The 18,465-nt window shown below is 46.9% G+C and overlaps 1 protein-coding gene across 4 annotated transcripts in view; it reads left to right on the top strand.

Annotated features, from left to right (window-relative positions):
- SEPTIN7 (septin 7) overlaps positions 1-3,565 on the top strand; it is a 61,344-nt gene extending 57,779 nt beyond the window's left edge. For all 4 annotated transcript variants that reach the window (XM_013303127.3, XM_027793582.2, XM_027793581.2 and 1 more), the window contains 2 exons: positions 1,848-1,987; positions 2,536-3,565. In XM_013303127.3, coding sequence (XP_013158581.1) covers positions 1,848-1,987; positions 2,536-2,575 — 180 coding nt within the window. In that variant the 3' untranslated portion in view covers positions 2,576-3,565. The remainder of the gene's footprint in view (positions 1-1,847; positions 1,988-2,535) is intronic.
- The last annotated feature ends 14,900 nt before the right edge of the window (positions 3,566-18,465 follow it).

The following is an 18,465-nucleotide window of genomic DNA, read 5'->3' as shown; positions in this document are numbered from 1 at the left end:
GGTGTACGCCCAAACTTAAAACATAATTTTAATGTTCTCATGCATTTTCATTTTATTTTCACAGTATGTTAGAATACTCCTTAACTTTCTTACCCTCTTTTTCTCCCTCTTCTTTGGAATATTTTATGCATGTTTTCTTCCATGTGCGTTAAAAACTTCTGCAGACTTTAATGGTTTACACAAGCTAATGTAGTAATGATAATTTGCTTTGCGTATTAAAAAATCATTTTACAAGTTAGATACAATGTCTGTAAGAAACCATCTAAATGAGAATTACAAGACTAAGGAAGAGACAGGGATATGTTGTCAGCATTTTGATGTCATTTGAATGTACATAAATTTAATTTGTCATCTCCAGGTTAAGTCCTCACAGTGAAACTGTTTTTATGGCCTTCAAGCAACTAGAGTGATCTTTCTAAGAGACTATTGTAAAATTATATTTAACTGGAAAATTAATTTTAAATTTTGAAAAGGCAGCTTCCCATAAGAAGCCTAATAGAGAAGTTCAAAACTGTCAAAGTTCCTGAAGGAAAGTTTGGCTCCAGATCTGAGGGAAAGTGAGGGAACTTGGAAGGATGGTTGAAATGTTGAAATGCTTGGCAGCCTGGGCATTATAAGGAGGCAAGACATACTGGATGAGAGGAAAAAAAAAAAGTATCAATCCAGACTTTTTTCTTTTGAAGAAACATATAGATAAGGGCATAAATGCTAATATACACCATTCAGCAATTTGAGGGTTTTAAAGCTAAGCATTTTATCTGGATCACTGTGTTTAATTAGTCACTGGATTTATCCTTCCTCATTTTCTCTCTCTCATCTTTTTGAACCCATTTATATTTCTGGCCTTCACACTCTACTTGTAATATGAAAACCAAACAGAAACCTATCTTGTTTTGCATGTAATACTTCATGACTTTTTGACTGAGCGCATCCTGTGATGCTAGTTTTTAAATGTTCATGCAGTGCTTTTTTTTTTTTCTTCACCATTCATGACTTCAAACTTCTGTTGTATTTCTCTAAATGTAGAAAAGTAGACAATAAGCACTGCTGAGTATAAAGCATTTAAAAAAAAAAAATCTGTAAAAGGAAATATGTTTTGAAGGGTTTGCGTAAGAGAGGAATTTGCAAGAGAGTAAAGAAAGAGGGAGTTTTGTTTAACCCAATTCAGAAACATGTTACACCGCACAAAAGGAATCACTTACAGTGGTTCACACATACACACAGATCCATTCTCACATACAACATATTTGATTGTCATCTGTCCCATCAACTTGCAGAAGAGACTTACACTGTTCTGGCAATGTATTCTTATTAGTATGTTACTTGTATTATTAGTATTCAGTAATACCAATAGTAATTTCTTTAGTGAATAAATTAATCTACTTAATATTTTTTCAAACAGATCCCTAATATAGTTAATATTATAGGATGAAATCAACGTTTGGGGTTTTTTTCACCTGCACAAAGTCAAAGATGCTAATTTATGCATTACTGATACTCAGATGCTCTGCAATTTGCTTCTTAACATTTGCAGCAAATATTGAATTATTCTTGAATTTCCTTTTGTTTGCCATATGTGGCTGCTTACAGCTCCCTGCTTGTAACTTGGGCAGCATTTGGGGTGTTTTCTGTTAAGTATAAAATGAGGCTGTGGGATTAATACCCTTTTATTTCTGTTATTGGCAGTGCCTATAACCTTAGAGGTTTTGGTCTAAGAGTTACTTTCTCTGAAGAGAAAACATAATCCTCTATTTCCTTGCATTAGTATCGTACTGATGTTTGTTACTACAGCTCCAGAAGTTGCTGTGTTTTCTGCACTTACTGACTGTTCATAACTTTTTCTATAGCTGCAGCGACGCCACGAGCAAATGAAAAAGAATTTGGAGGCACAACACAAAGAATTAGAGGAAAAGCGTCGCCAGTTTGAGGATGAGAAAGCAAACTGGGAAGCTCAACAGCGTATTTTGGAACAACAGAATTCTTCCAGGTAATTTGAAGTCTTGTCCTGGAGTTCAAAGTAAATGTTTGGTAGCTTTCTGCTAAAAGGCAGTTTCTGTGGTAATGACGGTCAGTGCTGGGTGGCCACGATGGAAATGTCACTTAAAAGCCAAGAAAAATCTGGAACTGCTTTGAGTTACAAAGGAACATGTATTAGAAATATTGGGAAGATTATTCTGAAGCAGATTTTAGTCTGCAAAAACACTGTATCCATACATAACTAGTCTAAATACATATCCAAAAAATGTTTGTGTTTGAAAGCTAGATTGCATCAGATTTCTGAAGGATGAAGAGTTGAAGCTTTGAGAATGAAAGTGTTAAGTTTTCCTAGCCCTTGGAAGGGGAAATCTAGTGATAAATGCATTGCTTGACTTCATGTAGTGCAGGTACTGTGTACATAATAAATTTCATATGTTGTACTGCAACCAGTAAAGCTTTTATAAAATGTATATTAAAAGATGTACAGTAGCCATTACTTTAAAAAGATTAGAGCATGTACGCGTTGTTTAACAGCCTTTTTTATATATATCATTTTAGGACCTTGGAAAAGAATAAGAAGAAAGGGAAGATATTTTAAATGCATCTTTTTGACCACCAGTTATGTATTAGTTGCCAATACGCCAGCCTGGACATCAGTGTTTGTTGGATCCGTTTGACCAATTTTGCACCAGTTGTATCCATAGTAATGGATTTAACAGCATGACATATTTTTGTTAATTTTGATGGAGAATGAGATGCCTTGAATTGTCTAGGGTGTTGTGTACTTGGAAAAATAACAGCTCTAAGTACCTTTTTTTTTTTTCCCCTCTTCCTTTTTTAAAACAGATGTCATTTTAATGCAAAAGAAAACATTTTACTGTTGTACAATCATGTTCTGGTGGTTTGACGGTTTACAGGATATTGAAAAATGCAAGGACTCTAGACTGTTTTTAGTGAGGATAAATTGCCATAATATGATGCAAACAATGCTTCTCTGTTATAATACAGGAATTCCTTTCAGTGCAGCATTATACAATAATGTAATTTAGTCTAACACAGTTGACCCTATTTTTGACACTTCCATTGTTTAAAAGTACACATGGAAAAACAAAAGTTGTAGGCTTACAGTGCACCTAAGCTTTTTATAACAACCCTTTTATGTTTTGGATTCTTTAAATATATGCTATTCTCATTTAGTAACTTCTTTAGCCAGAAGGATCTCATTACTGCTTCATTTTTTGTAATAACATTTAATTTAGATATTTTTCCATATATTGGCCCTCCTAAATAGAATATAGCTTCTTTCATATGGTAGGAACCAGTGAGTAAAACTTTCCTTTAACTCCCTTTTTACATTTTATGGTAAGTAGCAGGAAAAACGCATTTATAGGTCATTTCTAGGCAAAATTGTGGAGTTAACTACCAACCTGTTTCTACCTGTGTGCAGTCTTTCTTTATTTTACTAGAAATGGGAATATGGCCTCAAGAAAAACATCACCATTTTGCATTTAGCTGTATTCATATACTGCATTTCTGTATTTTTGTTTGTATTGTAAAAAGTCACATAATAAACAATGTTGTGATGTAACACGCTGCTGTGTCAGGAATTTTGAAGGAGTTAAACAGCCAAGTTCTTCTCTGGGAAATGTCTGAACTTTCTCTCTTCTGCCGGACTTGATTGACCCGTCTCTTTGATTTATCCAAGTAATTAGTTTAAGGTATAGAAAATAGCTATGCGTTGTGGAGTTGTTAAAAAAAATCCGGTTTCAGCGGCTGTGAATTGCGAAACACTGGTCTGTCTGGCCCAGAAGAGGGCACCCCGCATCCGCAGGCGCTGTGCTGCATCCCTTTCCCGCAGCCTCTTTAGGTACTTCTGTTGGGCTTCTGGGCAGGGCTGGGGCTCTTCGTCTTTTTAGCTGTGTCAGTTCTAATAAATGTAACAGTGTACATTGTTAAAAAATTGATGGCGACTTTTTATGTCTACTTGTGGAATGATGAAGAATGTCTCTTTTTTTTTTTTTTTTCCCTGACATGTCCCTTGTCTTACTTTGTAGTACTCCTGCTATCACTCTTTCTGTTCATTTTTCTTTCACGTGAGTTATGTTTATCAGAAATACATTTGTTCAGCTAGCTTCCCGAAGAAATGAAGACGTTTTCAGTAGTCTGTATAAAGGCCTCCTTATAATACGTTTCAAATAGACTGGCTATCTATTTTTCAGAGAAGCTACTGATTATCAGTAAGTGGATGTAACTTTCCCTTTCAAGTGAACAGAGTTGTAAATTCTGGTATTTTGATACATCACAGAGGATGTACACTGCCTGCATGTGCCCCTCACCCCCTTGGTAAATTTATTTTGATACTTAATTCTGTAAATTGAAGAATGAAAAGACCAGGCAAGTGTTACCATCTAGGACAGGAGCTGCAGATTCTGTATTGCTTTTCAGACTCGTCAAAACTCAAGATATAATGCCTGTGGACATGCTAGTGCTTTAGCATTCTAGTTCCCTCTGAAATAGAGATTTTATTTATCAGGAAACTTACTTTAATCATGCTTGCCTTCTTTCTCCCCACTCTGAGTCTCAAAGCTCTCACACACTCAGGATAATAGGATACTAGTATAAGCTTGTGTTAGATCTTTTGTATGAGGGCTCATAGATAACTGTAACATAGCATTTGTATTTGAATGAAAATTTAGAGCATATAGAATTCAAATGTTCTGAGTTCTTTTCTGAAATGGAGCATTGTCCTTTTGGGAAGACTTTTATCACCTCTGAACTTGTTTCTTAAATGCTTTGGCTTTTTGTGGTAGGTTTGGGCTGCACCAGAAGAGTAAGAGTCTGCCAAAAATTAGAATTCTTTTTCAGACTTTCTACACTCTCTAGCTGGGGAGGGGGTATAAAATAAATAAAAAAATAAATAGAGATTAGTAGGCCTGAACCTGTGCAGCTTGCAACTTCGTAGCTGTGTAGCTAGTAGAAGTCTGTAAGTTAAAGAGGTACTATGATAGAGGCCAGGATTTTTTTTCCTTCCACTGACTAAATCTTAAGTGTGTTATTTCTATAAAGTCAAAACTCCTTTTACTTGCTAATAAATAGCTACTTAAATTTCTCTGTATTTGTGTCACAACTCAACAGAACATGCAGCAAAGGTTTCGTGGTGTGTGTGCTAGCTGGTCAGAAGCCTGTTGCACCCAGATGTCAGTGGGCAGTACTAGACTTGTCTTGTTTTCCTCACGAGGTGCTGTGAAACTTTACCTGCTCTACTGAGGCACAGAATAAGAGGTGTTAAAGAGCAGTTCCATACGTTTGCTGCACGTTTCTGTAACAGTAGTTAGAATAATATGGCCTAGTCTTCAGGCAGTCGTGAGTCTTGAAATTTTGCTGCTGTGTTTTAGAATGAAGATCTCAATTCGGTGTAGTGGGTGGTCTGTTAAAGGGGTAGCGAGGAGGAGAAAATAATCCTGGTCCTGTCAGGCATGCCGCTTCAAGCAGCCCTGCTGAAGGGGCAACCAGCATCTACGTTCGTATGGGGCTCTTGGTATATCTACTTCTATATAGAGCTAGATAGGAAAATGCATCTATATTATTATATATGGAAAAGTAAACAAAGACTGCAAACTTGGGACTTCCTTCTGATGTAAAATACATTCCCATATTGAGTTGCTTATGTGGCTGACCACAATTTGGGTTCGGCATCCCAAGTATCTGGATGCAAGTATTACTGCTGCCAGCATGAAATACGGAGTGCCAAGTTTTGATGGAGTGGTGTCGTTCTTCCAGTTTTCACGGTTTTCCTGTTGAACAGTCAGTGACCGGCTGATGCCCCTTCTGGCTCGAGTGGCCATGTGTTGGACCGCTGGAGTTCAGGTGATGCTGCACCACCAGATACTCCTCGCGGCCATGCTGCTGAAGCAATACCGAAACCATTCCTCAGCTTGGCATCCCAAGGTGTGAGGCAATTTGCATTTTCCCTTCTAATTTCCAGAGTAAGCATAAAGAAGAGATTCAGAATTGTTTGAGGACTGGTTTTGTCTTCATTGATTCAAGAAACTCCTCAATCTGATTTAAATATAAACGGCTTAAATATTAATGCTTGTAAAGGTTTCGGTGCGAATAAATCAATAAGGAAATGAAGAACTGGGCTGGATCACCAGCTCATGCTTTGGGAATAAGCGGAAGGTGTGGAGCAAACCAGTATGCAGTGGGTTCAGCTCCCTATTTGTGCCGCATTGTCAAGCTTCTTTTGTCTTTGGGTGGTGAGGGCAGGCTGTGTTAGGTGCCCGGGGTAAGGAGATGCTTTTCCCTGAGGCCTAGCTGCTGGGGTTGCTTTTGCTTACGGTTCTTGGGTTTCCTGCCAGCCTAACCTTAACGTTTACAGCTCTGTCTTAATGCAGTTTACATTTCTCCACTGCCAAGATCTCAGTTTCCTGACTTGACACCACTTAAGGCTCAGCAAGGCAATTATTCCCTTCTCCAGAACCCATGCCTGCTTCATGCCATGTTCTGTTGAGTATCCTGTTCTGCCGGGTGGCTGGCGGGTTTGGTGGCCAGCCATCGCAACAGCCAGCCCCAGACACCGGGATCTGCTGTGTCGCTCCTCCTGAAATGAGCTCCCCGTACCAACACCTCGGGAACGGAGCGCTTCTGAAGCGCTGCGCTGTGGTTTTGACCACCCCTGCCTTCTGTTGCCACATGGTTACTTCTCCCAGGAGCTACTCAGCTGTTGCTCTTGGCAGCTTCTTTTGCTTCTAACTAGTCACGAATGTTCATCTTTAGCAATGCGCGCTATATCCTGGTAAAAATGGCAGAAGTCGTCTTCAGAGGGGGTGAGTGGGATCCCTCCCTTGCGCCTGGATCTAACCACCTGCTGATGCTGGAACAAAGCACTGTCGCTCTCGTCTTGGTTTGCTGATGTCGTTTATTGGCCGTCTCCAGCTACGGACAGCAGCGAGGAAGCACGGTAAGCGGGTCTTTCCCTTCCCGTAGTCAGCAGGATACAGAGCTGTGAGCCTGGAGGGCTTGGTCCGTTCAGCAGGTATCCACAGCTGCCTGGGGCATCCCTGCCTGAGCAGGAGGGCGTCTGCAACAATGGGGGGGCAGCCCAGCAACTGCACTGGGAGACCTGCAAGTGGGCTGGGATGCCAGGTAGTGCTGCTGCAGAGGCTGTAGGTGCAAATAATCCCTGTGTGCTGCACCCTGTTTTCTCCTCATGAGCTTTTAGAAGTGGATGTTGGAGGGAACAGATTTTTGAGCCATACAGTGAGAAGAAACTGCTGACTGACATTGGAAAGCAAGTAGAAATCTGTAGTCATTCCCCTCATGGTTGGGAAGGCAGCTCTGGTTTTCTTTCTGTAATATATCACCTCCGTGCTATCGTCTAGAGAGGTCTCTGGGGCAGCCAAGACACTTTGTGCAGCCAGAGCAATTTTTTAATGGACTATCATCTTTCAGCTTGCCCTGGGACAGCTAGACCACATAAGTCAAGATAAAACTTGTGGTTTTGCTTTATTAAGGGAGCATTGCTACTCGGGCTCCTCTGATTTCCAGCCCCCACCCCCACCCCTTATTCTGCTAGCAGTAATCTTCATGGAAACCAGTGAAAGGAAATGGAAAAAACAGTCACGTCACAACTTTTTTGTAGTTTATCAAGATTACTGAGAGGTAAGAGGAATCCCTTTTCTGCTCTCGAAAGTTCGTCTGGATACCTGAGAATAACTTCCTTCTCATTTGGGAGCTGCTGAATCACTTCTTGCCAGACTTGACTCATCCATATGGTTCTCACAAGGCAAGCGCAGTGGTGAAGTTGCGAAATCTTTGCTGATTTGAACTTCACTTATGCCTAAGGAGAGGTGGTTAAAATTCAGAAACAATATGATCCCACCCTCTCCTTCCCAGCAAAAGCTGCCCTGGTCTGCGGGCTTTAGCAAAGATTATCTGGAGCAGTGTGAGAGCACCAGCACACCACTGGTTCCTCGCTAAGGGGAAGGCTTCGCTTCATACACGTCAAGTCAGAATTGTGCTGACAGCTTTCAGGATTTCACCTGGCTAGTAAAGGCCTCTGAGAACTTGGGAAAGTCACCTAAATTGTAGTTTTCTTTAGTTTTCCATCAAAAATGGAGGTTCACCTCTCCCTGCAGAAGCAAAAACACCTTTCTTGCAGGAGATGCAGGCAGAGGCACAGGGTTTGGCAAAATGGGTGAAATGGGTTTGGGCAGCTCCCATGGCTGAGTGGCCACCTGGTACAGTGTGAGCTCCTCGCCTTCCCTCTTTGCTGCTGCTTTGGGGGGTCAGAGCCTGCATGGAGCTGATTCAACTCCCAGAAAACTAACCAAGAAAAGAAGTAAGCAGCAGCGTAATTCCATCCTGTCCGGACACCTTACAGAAAGTAACCAGAAGGTAGATTCAGACAGAATCGGTGTGATTCCCAAGACTTTGCACCTCCATTCCTGTGTGCCAAACCCCGGTGGGGTTTTTCTCCCTTGGCCCTGGTGAACAGATGTAGCACGGTCACTATGCGCTGTCCCTTCCCGGCCACAGCACTGGACTGGCTGCTCAGCCCTGCCCCCAGCTCTGTCCTGCCGTTCCTTCCCCAGCATTATGACTGCATCTGCTGCTGAGGCTTTCTTCCAGGTGGCTGTGATAACAGATCTTTCCCCAGAGGCATTTCACCGGGAGCAACAGCAATCCAACAGCAATCCAACGCTGCTGCTGCCTCGGCTCTGCCTGGAGAGCAACTTGGGCTGGTTTTACCTCCTTTCTCTCTGACTGCCAAGGCACCGTCTGGTGGAAACGTGGGCCTTTTTGTTTAGTCCCGCACAAATGCTCAATTCTTCAACCTCATTCTTTGAATTGCAAATAAAGGTAGCTGTTCACCACCTGTTCTTACCGTTTTAGGCTATGCACTTGTTACAGTTCTTTAAAAATAATTTTAAAAGCGCTTCCTGTCTTGAATTTGCTTTTGGGTGCCCCGGATTTGGCCAGTCACAATCCTCATTGTCCCCGAAGATTTGCACCTTGTCCTAACTGGCACCAGGGAAGAAGTGGCAGCTGGGTACCTCCCTGGGCTCCTCTGAAGGCTTTGCAGGTGACGTTTGCTTGCTGTGGTAGCCCACCTGGTTTGCAAACCCGATTACAGTGAAGAAAGTGCAGAGAAGGAAGTGTTCTGTGGTCTGTCGTGTTTGCCAGCAGTACAGTGCAAGAGGATTTGCTGACACCTGAGCTACAAGCACAGCTGTTAGTCCTGGGAACATGCAGTGCTACCCCCTTCTACGACCTAAACTTTGTGCACATACTCATCTAACATTCTTAATTCGGGAGTTTAGGCAACACCCGCGGGTTTATTGGGCTAGAAAACAGTTCAAACCCCAGAAATGACCCAAACCCCAGGGAACTAACATCTGCCCCTATTTAAGCAGCAGGTGGCAACATCCTCTGCCTGATGAAATTCAGTTTACAGTCTCATGAAGGGTTTATTTTTCCTTTTCTGTACAACAGCAGGAGGAACCTTGGGCTTTTGCAGCCTCTGGCTCTCAGCAGACCTTGCCAGTGCCTTGGAGGGAGAGGCTTCGGGCGTGCAGTGGGGAAGTGTCTTGAATTTAGTGCTACAGTTCCTGTTTCAGGAAGGTGGGTTTTCGCCGTTGGTCAAACGGCTTTCACTGAGCGCAGCCTGAAGTTGTGTGAGGATGTGCAGGAATGCCTCCACTGGTACTGACACTCTCCCTACACGGTGGCTTCAGCAGGTTTGGGGAAGATGAAGGAAAAACAAAAGCTTTCCCAGATTACAAGGATGTGCACAGGTGTGCGTTTTAATGGCTTCTCAAACAGGCAATTTAGAAAAACATCTCCGCTTTCCCTTTGCCAGCCTTTCCCTGCAGGGCAGCTTGGTGACCTCCAGGACTTTCTTCCTCCTCCTGCCCTTGTTTCCCCTGTCTCCTGCTTGCCTACCCCATGTCTGTGGCTGCTCCTCCTCCCCTGGCCTCTCCTGCTCCTGCAGCGACTAATGTGCCAGTGGGAAAAGACCCCATGTAGCTGCCTCCTCCCCACCCACCCTGCTCCTCTCCTCCACCTCCCCACTGTCCCCTCCTGCCATTCATCCCATCTTTCCTCTTCCCACTCTGACTGCAAAAGCTCCTTGTGCTGAGCTTTTTGTTGCTCAGTGAGCAAGGGGCCACCAAGGCAAAGCTGCTGGGTAAGGGCCGTGCAGGGTGAGCGGCGCCCAGCCCTCCTGCACTCCTGTTCCTGGCTGTTCCTGGCACGCTCCAGCTCTCCGCCTGCCTTCTCCCGCTGCTGGGCACAGGGGCTGCTCAGCTGCCCTGTCTGAGGCTGGCTCTGGCCCATGGGGAGAGGTGGCCTGGTGCTGAGCTGGGGCATAGCAGAGCTGTAGTGCCATGAGTTTGGGATGCAGCAGATCACAAGCTGAATGTTCATCCTGGATGATTTTTTTTAAAGTATGACTCCACGTGTCTTGCTCATACTGCCTTTAATGGTGCAGTGAGTTTCTTGTTTAAAGGGTGTTGCTGCTGCTGCTGTTCTGGCTCCCACAGCTAAATCTCAGCATCCTGCTGGAGTCCTCAGGATCTCTCCATCACTCCTCAGGTGTGAGCTGCAAGCAAAACACTTGAAATATCCTGCCATCCAGCTGGTACCACAGTGGTTACACCTGAGATACTCTGGCTCCACTGGGCATGGCTCTCCAGCTTTATCGCCATCTTTGGGACCACAAACTTGTAGCTGGCCCACACCTGAGAACTCGGGCATCTTTTAACCTCAGCATCTGGAAAAGTTGCTGTGGACCCACCGAGCTGCTTCACTGTTTGTTTCTGTGTGCTTTGTCCACAGCATCACTCAGCCTCAGACTAGTGGGATGGGGAATGACATTTGGGATTTGCCAGAAGTTTGAAACCTGAAGCTATGGCACTCCTGGCATTGGCAAAGGCCCCAGGGTCCAGACAAAGCAGTTTAATGATATGATTTCTAATTAATCAGAGAGGATGCCGGTTAAATTCTTCTGCGCACTGCCTTTGCCTTACATCTGTTATTCTGAGGCGTACTCAGTTTCGACTGTCCAGCTCTTCCATGCCTGTAGCTAGCAAAAGTGAAATGGTCGTGGGTATGAGGCACAAGGTAGCTGGTGATGTCCAAAAATGCAGTGATTTTAAACAAACAAATAAACTAGCAAAAAAACCCAGCGACACCCTACCCCCAACCAAACCCCTTTCTAACTTCAGTGCATTTCTGCCTGCCACTTCCACATTTCAGATCTGTGAGTAACTGCTTATGGTGAAGAAGATGTGCTGCTGTGTAGAATGGTGGGAAATCTGCATGGTGAGGTTTAGCTCTAATAAAGCAAAGAAAAATATTCCATTGAAAATACACTCCGTAAAAGTCACTTGTTTGGAGCATTGAGGGCCAGAGGTAAGGTCACATATTGTTTTAAATGCAGAGGAACTAACTAAATAAGTAAGTCTATTACGGAGAAAGAAGCAGCCAAAAAATGAAGTCAGATCACAAGATTTTGGTACAACAAAAAGGCAATCTCTGTAGCTGTGCAGGTGGTAAATGATAGCCCAGAAGTTCCTGGAAACTGTGGAAGAGAATCATGTGACACTGATTTAAAAGATACTGAATTATTTCTGTCTGTAAAGACAGATGCTCTAGAGTAGAAAGAAATGTCTGAAAGCCCAGGGGATTTCATTTGATATGGGTGAGGAGGCCAGTTTATGAAGTCATGAAGTGGTTGTAAATGGTGAGGATCATTATGGGCATCAGCAATAGGTGTGCTTCCACTTTCTCTTTCATCTTCTGCACTTACCAGGGTCGTCATTCTGGCATGTGATTCATATTACTCTGATCAGTTTTCCATTTGCCTCAAAATCTTCCTTTTAAAATCTGCTCTTACCATTAACATTGGTTTTCCAAAATTCCAGGTTTACCTGTCTTCCCATCTTTACATCTGCAAGGACGAACCCCAGTCATGTGAAGCTAGGGAAATGCGGCTGCGTGGAGAAAGCAGGCAAACAGCCAGCCCCATTTACTTAGAAATTTAATTTTCATGGCCAGAAAAGCTTAACACCTGCTCCTTCCTGGTCAATGATTTCAGTTCCTTTTCTACGTGCTCTTTCTGCGCCGGAATTTGTAATCCATAGTCCTGGCTGTATGTGGGGGTCCCATTTGGTGAAAGCCTCAGGAGTTGGATCAAGTCTGGGTTTCCAGGAGAGAACATGACCCGTACACATCTGCCTGAGCAGCTGGGCTGCATGTGCACCTGAGGGCATGGAGATGGCTGGCCACTCTCATTGGTCCTAGTGATGGAGACTGGCACATGTCACATCTGGCCTCAAAAAACACCCAAAGGAACTGTGTGTGACTCAGCGAGGACAAGTGCCAAGTGCTGCAAGTGGGAAGGAGTAACCCCTGAGAGCGGCGCTGGCAAGGGGCTGGCTGGGGAGCAGCTCTGTGGGACATGCCTGGGGGTGGTGGGACAGGAGCTGAGCACGAGCCCCCAGCGTGCCCTGGCAGTGATGGAGACCAGCAGCTTCCCACCCCTGTGGGCAGGAGCGTGGCCCCGTAGGTCAAGGGAAGGGGTTATCCTCGTCTACTGAGCACTTGTTGGACCACGTGTGGATGCTGCAACCCCCCCCCGTATCTGTTGGATGTCAATGAAGGGCAGTGAGTTCAGGGGGCCCCAGGATGGCTGTGAAGGTGCCCAGGAGGCTGTGTGGGCTCCATCCCTGGAGGTTTTGCAGCCCGGCTGGATACAGCCCTGAGCACCCTGCCCTGAGCTTTGAGCGGGAGGGTGGACCGGAGACACCCCCAGTCCCTTCCCACCTGAATTATTCTGTGCCCCTTGGGTGGCTCCGATGGCAGTGGCAAAGAAAAAACCCTGAACTAAACTGGTCTGACATCCAGAGCCACGTGGAGCAGCCCAGACCAGCTAGAGCATCGCAAGATATCAGGAAGGGACCACTTGACTCGCTGCAGCTGTGCACTTAAAAAAAAAAAAAAACCCACACGGAAAACCTAATTGCCTTGTAAAGGTATCTCATGATGGAAAACCAAGGATTTTTAAAGCTGCTAAAAGTGCTAATCAAGACCAATGCCCTCTATGTCTTTATGAGCTTATGTAGAGGCACTGTGTGTTTCTGTATGGGATATAAAAAGCTGGCCCTGGTTTTGCAAGGTGAACGGGAATGTCCCTCAGCAGCTGGTATCCCCCCGGCCATGGCCTCATCCCGTGACTAAGCTGGGTTTCCTGAGCTCCTGGGTAGCTCTCAAGCTTTTTCAGATAATTGCCTCATTACTGGCAGTTTCTCCCAGTTTCCTGGGGAAAGTTTGCTTGCGTTCACTGCTGCGATTCCTCCTGTGCTGCTGCAATGCCTTGCAGATGGCTGACGCGGCAGCCACCCCCGGGGAGGGCAATGCCCTCGGGGAACGCCGGGGTTCCAGCTGGGAGAGGGGTGTGTGATGGGTGACCACTGGCTCCCTCCTCTCCAGGCCCCCAAAGCCACCACCGAGCCCCTTGGCTGCAGGGAGAGCACAGATGCCCAGACCCTCCAGCATCCACCAGCCGCATCTCAGGGTATTTACGTCTCAGCATCTAAGCGGCGCTTGTGCCTAATTCCCGCAGAAAAGCGGCTACGTCGCCAGATGTTACAACTCCACTGACCTAATTCAGGATCCGGGGACCAGCATCTACCATCCCTGCTGCATTTCCCTGTGGCATATGAAGGCATAGGACCTCAAGTAAGATTCCCCCATTGCATACGTAAGTGTTGGTTATATACGATCACTTATCTACCCGAGTTCTGCCCTGGAAAGTGCCTACGTGCAGCAAAGCACCTTTGCAGCCAGTTCACACTCCATCAAGCTGTTTACTTCCTCCATGCTCATCTGAGGGGGTCTCTTCTTTCCAAATCAGGATTTAAGCTGTGGGAGGCTTTGGGCAGCCCCTCCTTGCAGACAGGTGTGCACAGAATTGATTTCCAGGTGCGTTCCGAGAGCCAGATTCAGTGCCAGTTGCTCCCTCACTACATTTTAAGGCATAATCACCCTGCAACCTGGTACCCAGACGATGAACAAAATCTTTTCTTTATTTCCACATCTAGGGCTCAGGAGCAAGCAGAAAAAGCCTGCATGGATTTCAGAAAGAGCCCTTGCATCTTCTGACATCCCAGGGCTGGAGGCAGGAGCGACCACCTCAGGCTTCTGCCAAGCACCTTGTCCCTGGGCACGGCCGTGCCTGTTGTGCCTGCACAGGGCACCGGCACCTGAATTTGCAGCTGGCAACATCCCTGCTGCAGTGTCAGCTGTGCTCCGGCCCTGGCTGAGCACCAGAGGGTGGGCACACGACTTGCTGCACGCCGTGAAACGACAGCAAGCTGGGTTTTCATTGAGGGCGGCTTTCCCAGGGGAGGAATTTCTGTCAGGGATATTAATTCCCTGCTGGTTCAAGCTGAGCGCTTTGAGCGGCTCTCACCGTCATCTTAAAAACAGAGCTACATCCTTATGAACATATCCCAAAGACTGAAAAGGTCCTTGTTCTCCAGCAAAATAAGTCATCACCCGTGCACCCAGCACCATCCTTTCTACCACGGCCTCGCTGGTGTGAGGCTTTGTCCAAAGGGGAGTCAGGAGGTTGAGTCCCTTTTCCTCAGGACCATCACTTGGTCAAGGGAGAGTTTGGGCTCGTTGAAACTCCAGGGGATTTCACACACCTTGGCTTTCTCTTGACACCTCTCCAGAAAGCTGCTGAGCTGCATCCCTCTGTTCCCTTGCATGCCAGTCTGAATGGGTGGGTGGCGGGTGGCACCTGCCAAGGAATAGGTGTGCGGGTGGGCTTCAGACCAGGGCTGCTGCCACATGGCAAGAGGTCAGTGAACAAGTTGTGCACGAAGTGCTGCCTGTCCTCTCTGCCCAAACTGCACCCAGCATCGCCAGCTCACTCTCTGAGGCGCTGCCAGGGTGCAGGGGGCTGGGGGAGGGCTGTCACCAGCTCTGAAGCAGCAGAAGAACTAGTGTCCTTCAGGTTGCTCCAGACCTTCAGATGTCTCCTCTGACACTGGGCTGAACCAGTGCATGGAAATTAAGTCTCCGTCACGTGCAAAATCACCTGTTGAGTGAAAAGCTAAAGGCTCTGCTTGCTCTTGGCTCTCCTATGACTGCCATTCATTTAATTTTCTCAGGAGAGGAGGAGTGAACTATTGCCTTGGCCCAGTCCCAGTCTCAATGATGTCTCTTCTACCTGCGTGGGGAGTCAGCTGAAGGTATTTTTAACTTCAGTACTAAGGCAGGGTACTGCTGCCACATCACGTCTCACTGTTTCAATCGCTTCCTTTTCTGTGTCACCAGAGCAAGTCGCTTCAGACCAGATTGCCCAGGTCCAGAAATGCCTCTGGATAAAAACACCCAGTGATTTTCACCAAAGGCTTGGCTAAATTGGGTCATGGGTTGTCCTGGAAGGTGTTGCAGCTTCCACATATTCCTGCCTGCCTTTTCCAGGCATGCCAAACCCCTGATGACCTCTAAATATTGATGCCAGCATGCCAGGGATGCCCGCAGAGGTTTTTCTGCATAAAACCAAATCGGACGAGGGAGATGCATGTGAGGGTCCCAGTGGCTGGCTGGGAGGGGTCAGTCCTGCAGCAACACCCCCCAAGGCCTGGCTTTCTCTGTCACCCCCGGGAGGGCAGCAGCATGGGGAGCTGGAGGCTGGGTTTGGGTGCTGAGTGCAGCCGGGGTCCTTTTACCTACCTCTCATTTGATGGTTTTTGGCCAGCTCTGCATCTGGCTGGGTCTTCAAGAGCCCAGCTCGGGGAGGGGCAGCTCAGGCATGCATGGGAAAGGACTCTGCACAGCAGAAGAGCTGTGGCCAGCCTTCACATATTGTTTATCCAAAATAACCCCAACTCTTTATGATTTTGCTTTATTTTTGTCCTCAATCCACATTTTCTGTCCCTCCTAATCTTCTCTGCTGTTGTTTACAGAAGCACTGGGAGGGGATTTCAAGCACCCGGCTTCTTCTGACCCTGAAGACTAAACGCTGTGGAGAAATGCTGTGGCTGGTTCAAGCCGCAAGGTCCCTGGGTGTTGGGAGCTGGAAATCAGCAATCCTGGTGGCAAGCCCGGCTGCTGTTCCCGGCTCATGGCAGCCCCCAGTGACTGGCTCACGCTGTGGGTCACCTGCTATCCCACCTGGAACACCGAGAGAGGAAGGTAAAAATCCTTCCTCGGTCACACACATGCAAGATTCTTGGATGGAAGATGTTAAAAACAGCACAGTTTGGGGCAGGTTTGGTCTCTTGGCAACACTGTCTGCAATTAGTCTTTCTCCTGGCTTTGCATCCACATGGAGGTGTGGGGTTAGGGCTGGGGGAAAGCAGCACTGCCTGGGGGCTGTGTGCCAGGACCAACGCTGGAAAACATGCCTTTTTCCAGCTTTCTTCTTGTCTTAATGCATCCCATCAGGGGATCTTTGTGGCCAAAAAAGGTGCCCTGAAATCAGGAGGCTGGCCAGGAGCAGAGCAGTGGCAGGGCTGGACCAGTCCCCACTGGTCCAGGACACCAATGCTTTATATGAGAAATTTTAATGGTCAGAAATGGTCTGAACAGACTCGTCCCACACATAGGCCAAAAGGAAACTTCCAAGGAAATGATACGGTAGAGAACAAGCTGTTGTTTTTTCCTTAGGGGGTGGGGGAGGGGGGAGTCTCTGCCCTCCCACAGCTGCTGGTGCTTTGCAGTTTTCTGAAGCACCACATCAGTCCGGGACCCCCCAAGGAGATGCCTGAGGGTGAGGGGGAGCTTACCCTGCCCAGGAGGAAAGATGTTCAGCAAACGCAGAGGTTGCACATTTCTGGGGTGCTTCCTAAAATGAGGAAAAATGGGGGATGTTATACCCATTACAGGCAAACCCAGAGTAGAAGCTCGGGAAAAATCTTTTGCATGGGAAACTGAGACAACTGCGGGATTTCCTTCCTGTAGCATAAATAGGCTTCCGTAAGCCACGAGCTTCATCCGTGTCTATTTCGGTTGTAACTACTAACAGTAGTAAAATGAAGATGGCAGGAGAAGGAAAGCCAGTCTCTGAAATAAACAGGGACTATGAGCAGGTGGAAGCATTGGCACAGTCCCACTCTGATGGGTTGCAGGAGCTGTCAGAGGCAGACAGGCTGTCCCACAGCCCCTGGCCCCATCCACAGCTCCCCGGCTCTCCCGGAGCATCCCTGTGCTGGGGGGCTTGCAGGAGCCCAGCTGTGGGCAGCATCTCCAGGCAGCTGCCTTTGGCCAGGGGCTAGAAGTGGCAGGGAGGCTGGGAACCTGTGTTGAGTAAGTTGAGTCCCATAAATAGAGCAGAAACCCCACTGTGGGCTTGGCTTTTCTTGAGCCCGGCTTCCTGCAAACGCGTCCTGCAGGTGCTCAGAGCCCTGCAGTGGCCGTGCTTCTCCCTGCTATAAATGTGAATGGATTTGGTAGGTCCTCCACCAAATCCGTGCTGAAGCAGTTGGGTTGTGCTGAGACTGCAGCGGTGGTCTCCCCAGTGTGGTGTCTCCCCAGTGTGGTGTCTCCCCAGTGCTGCCCCAAACCAGCAGTGCAGGTTGAACCCCCACAGTGATGCTGGTGCAAATCCTGCAGCCACTTGCCCAGGCCCAACAAGGAGCACTGAGAAGCACTGGGAGGCTGATTTATTAGTAGTCAGCTTCTCGTTAACTCCTGGAAGAGGAGCTTGGCTCCTTCAGCAGGGAAGGCAGCAGGGCTGCAGCCAAGGGAACAACGCGATGAACGCCATGTCCTTGGCAGCTCTGGATTTTGAGTTACTACCTCAGGGAGGCAACAGCCTGTGAAAAATGCCTTTGAAATCCACTTGCCAGATAACCATCGAGTGAAGCAAGATGTAGGTTGGGTCACCTGCCTTTGGGTTTAGTAGCAGGGCTGCTCTCCTCTGCCGACCCTTGCCCAGCAAATGTGCAGCTCCCCCTGGGAGAGCTGGTGGCATAGCTGGCACCGCTGCGGGGTGCACAGCTCTCAGGGGTGCTCTGCTGTCCTCCTCCATCACCTCATGAGCCGAGCTGGCTGCTCCTCAGGCAGGGGAAAAGTCTATTCTCCCAGCTGAGGTGGCCGAAACAGCCATAACAGGGCGAGGGGAGAGAGCATCCCAACCCTGCTCTGTGCTTAGACGTGAGGTTTCTCAGCAGTGCTCGCCTGTGTTATCTTAAATAGCGTGCAAGGACGGGGGAAACCAAATAACTTTGAAAATACATGCCATGCAATGTCAGCTCACCACTCTCTGGGAACAGCTGCTGCGGAAAGCCGTCCGTCCCAGGGAGCCACGAGCCCAGCAGACGGGAAATCACAGAAGGAATAGTAAATTAGGAACCAGCACCCTTCCCATTTAATTTTAGCAGCAGCCAGTGGTGTTTACGGAAATTTCTTCTTCTTCCCCCATGATTCTGTTGACTTCCTTCTTGGTTATGTTACAGCTTTGGTCAGCAT

This window comes from Falco peregrinus, chromosome 5 (assembly GCF_023634155.1).
Source record: "Falco peregrinus isolate bFalPer1 chromosome 5, bFalPer1.pri, whole genome shotgun sequence".
NCBI classification, from domain to species: domain Eukaryota; kingdom Metazoa; phylum Chordata; class Aves; order Falconiformes; family Falconidae; genus Falco; species Falco peregrinus.
This window is presented reverse-complemented; position numbering and strand designations above follow the sequence as displayed.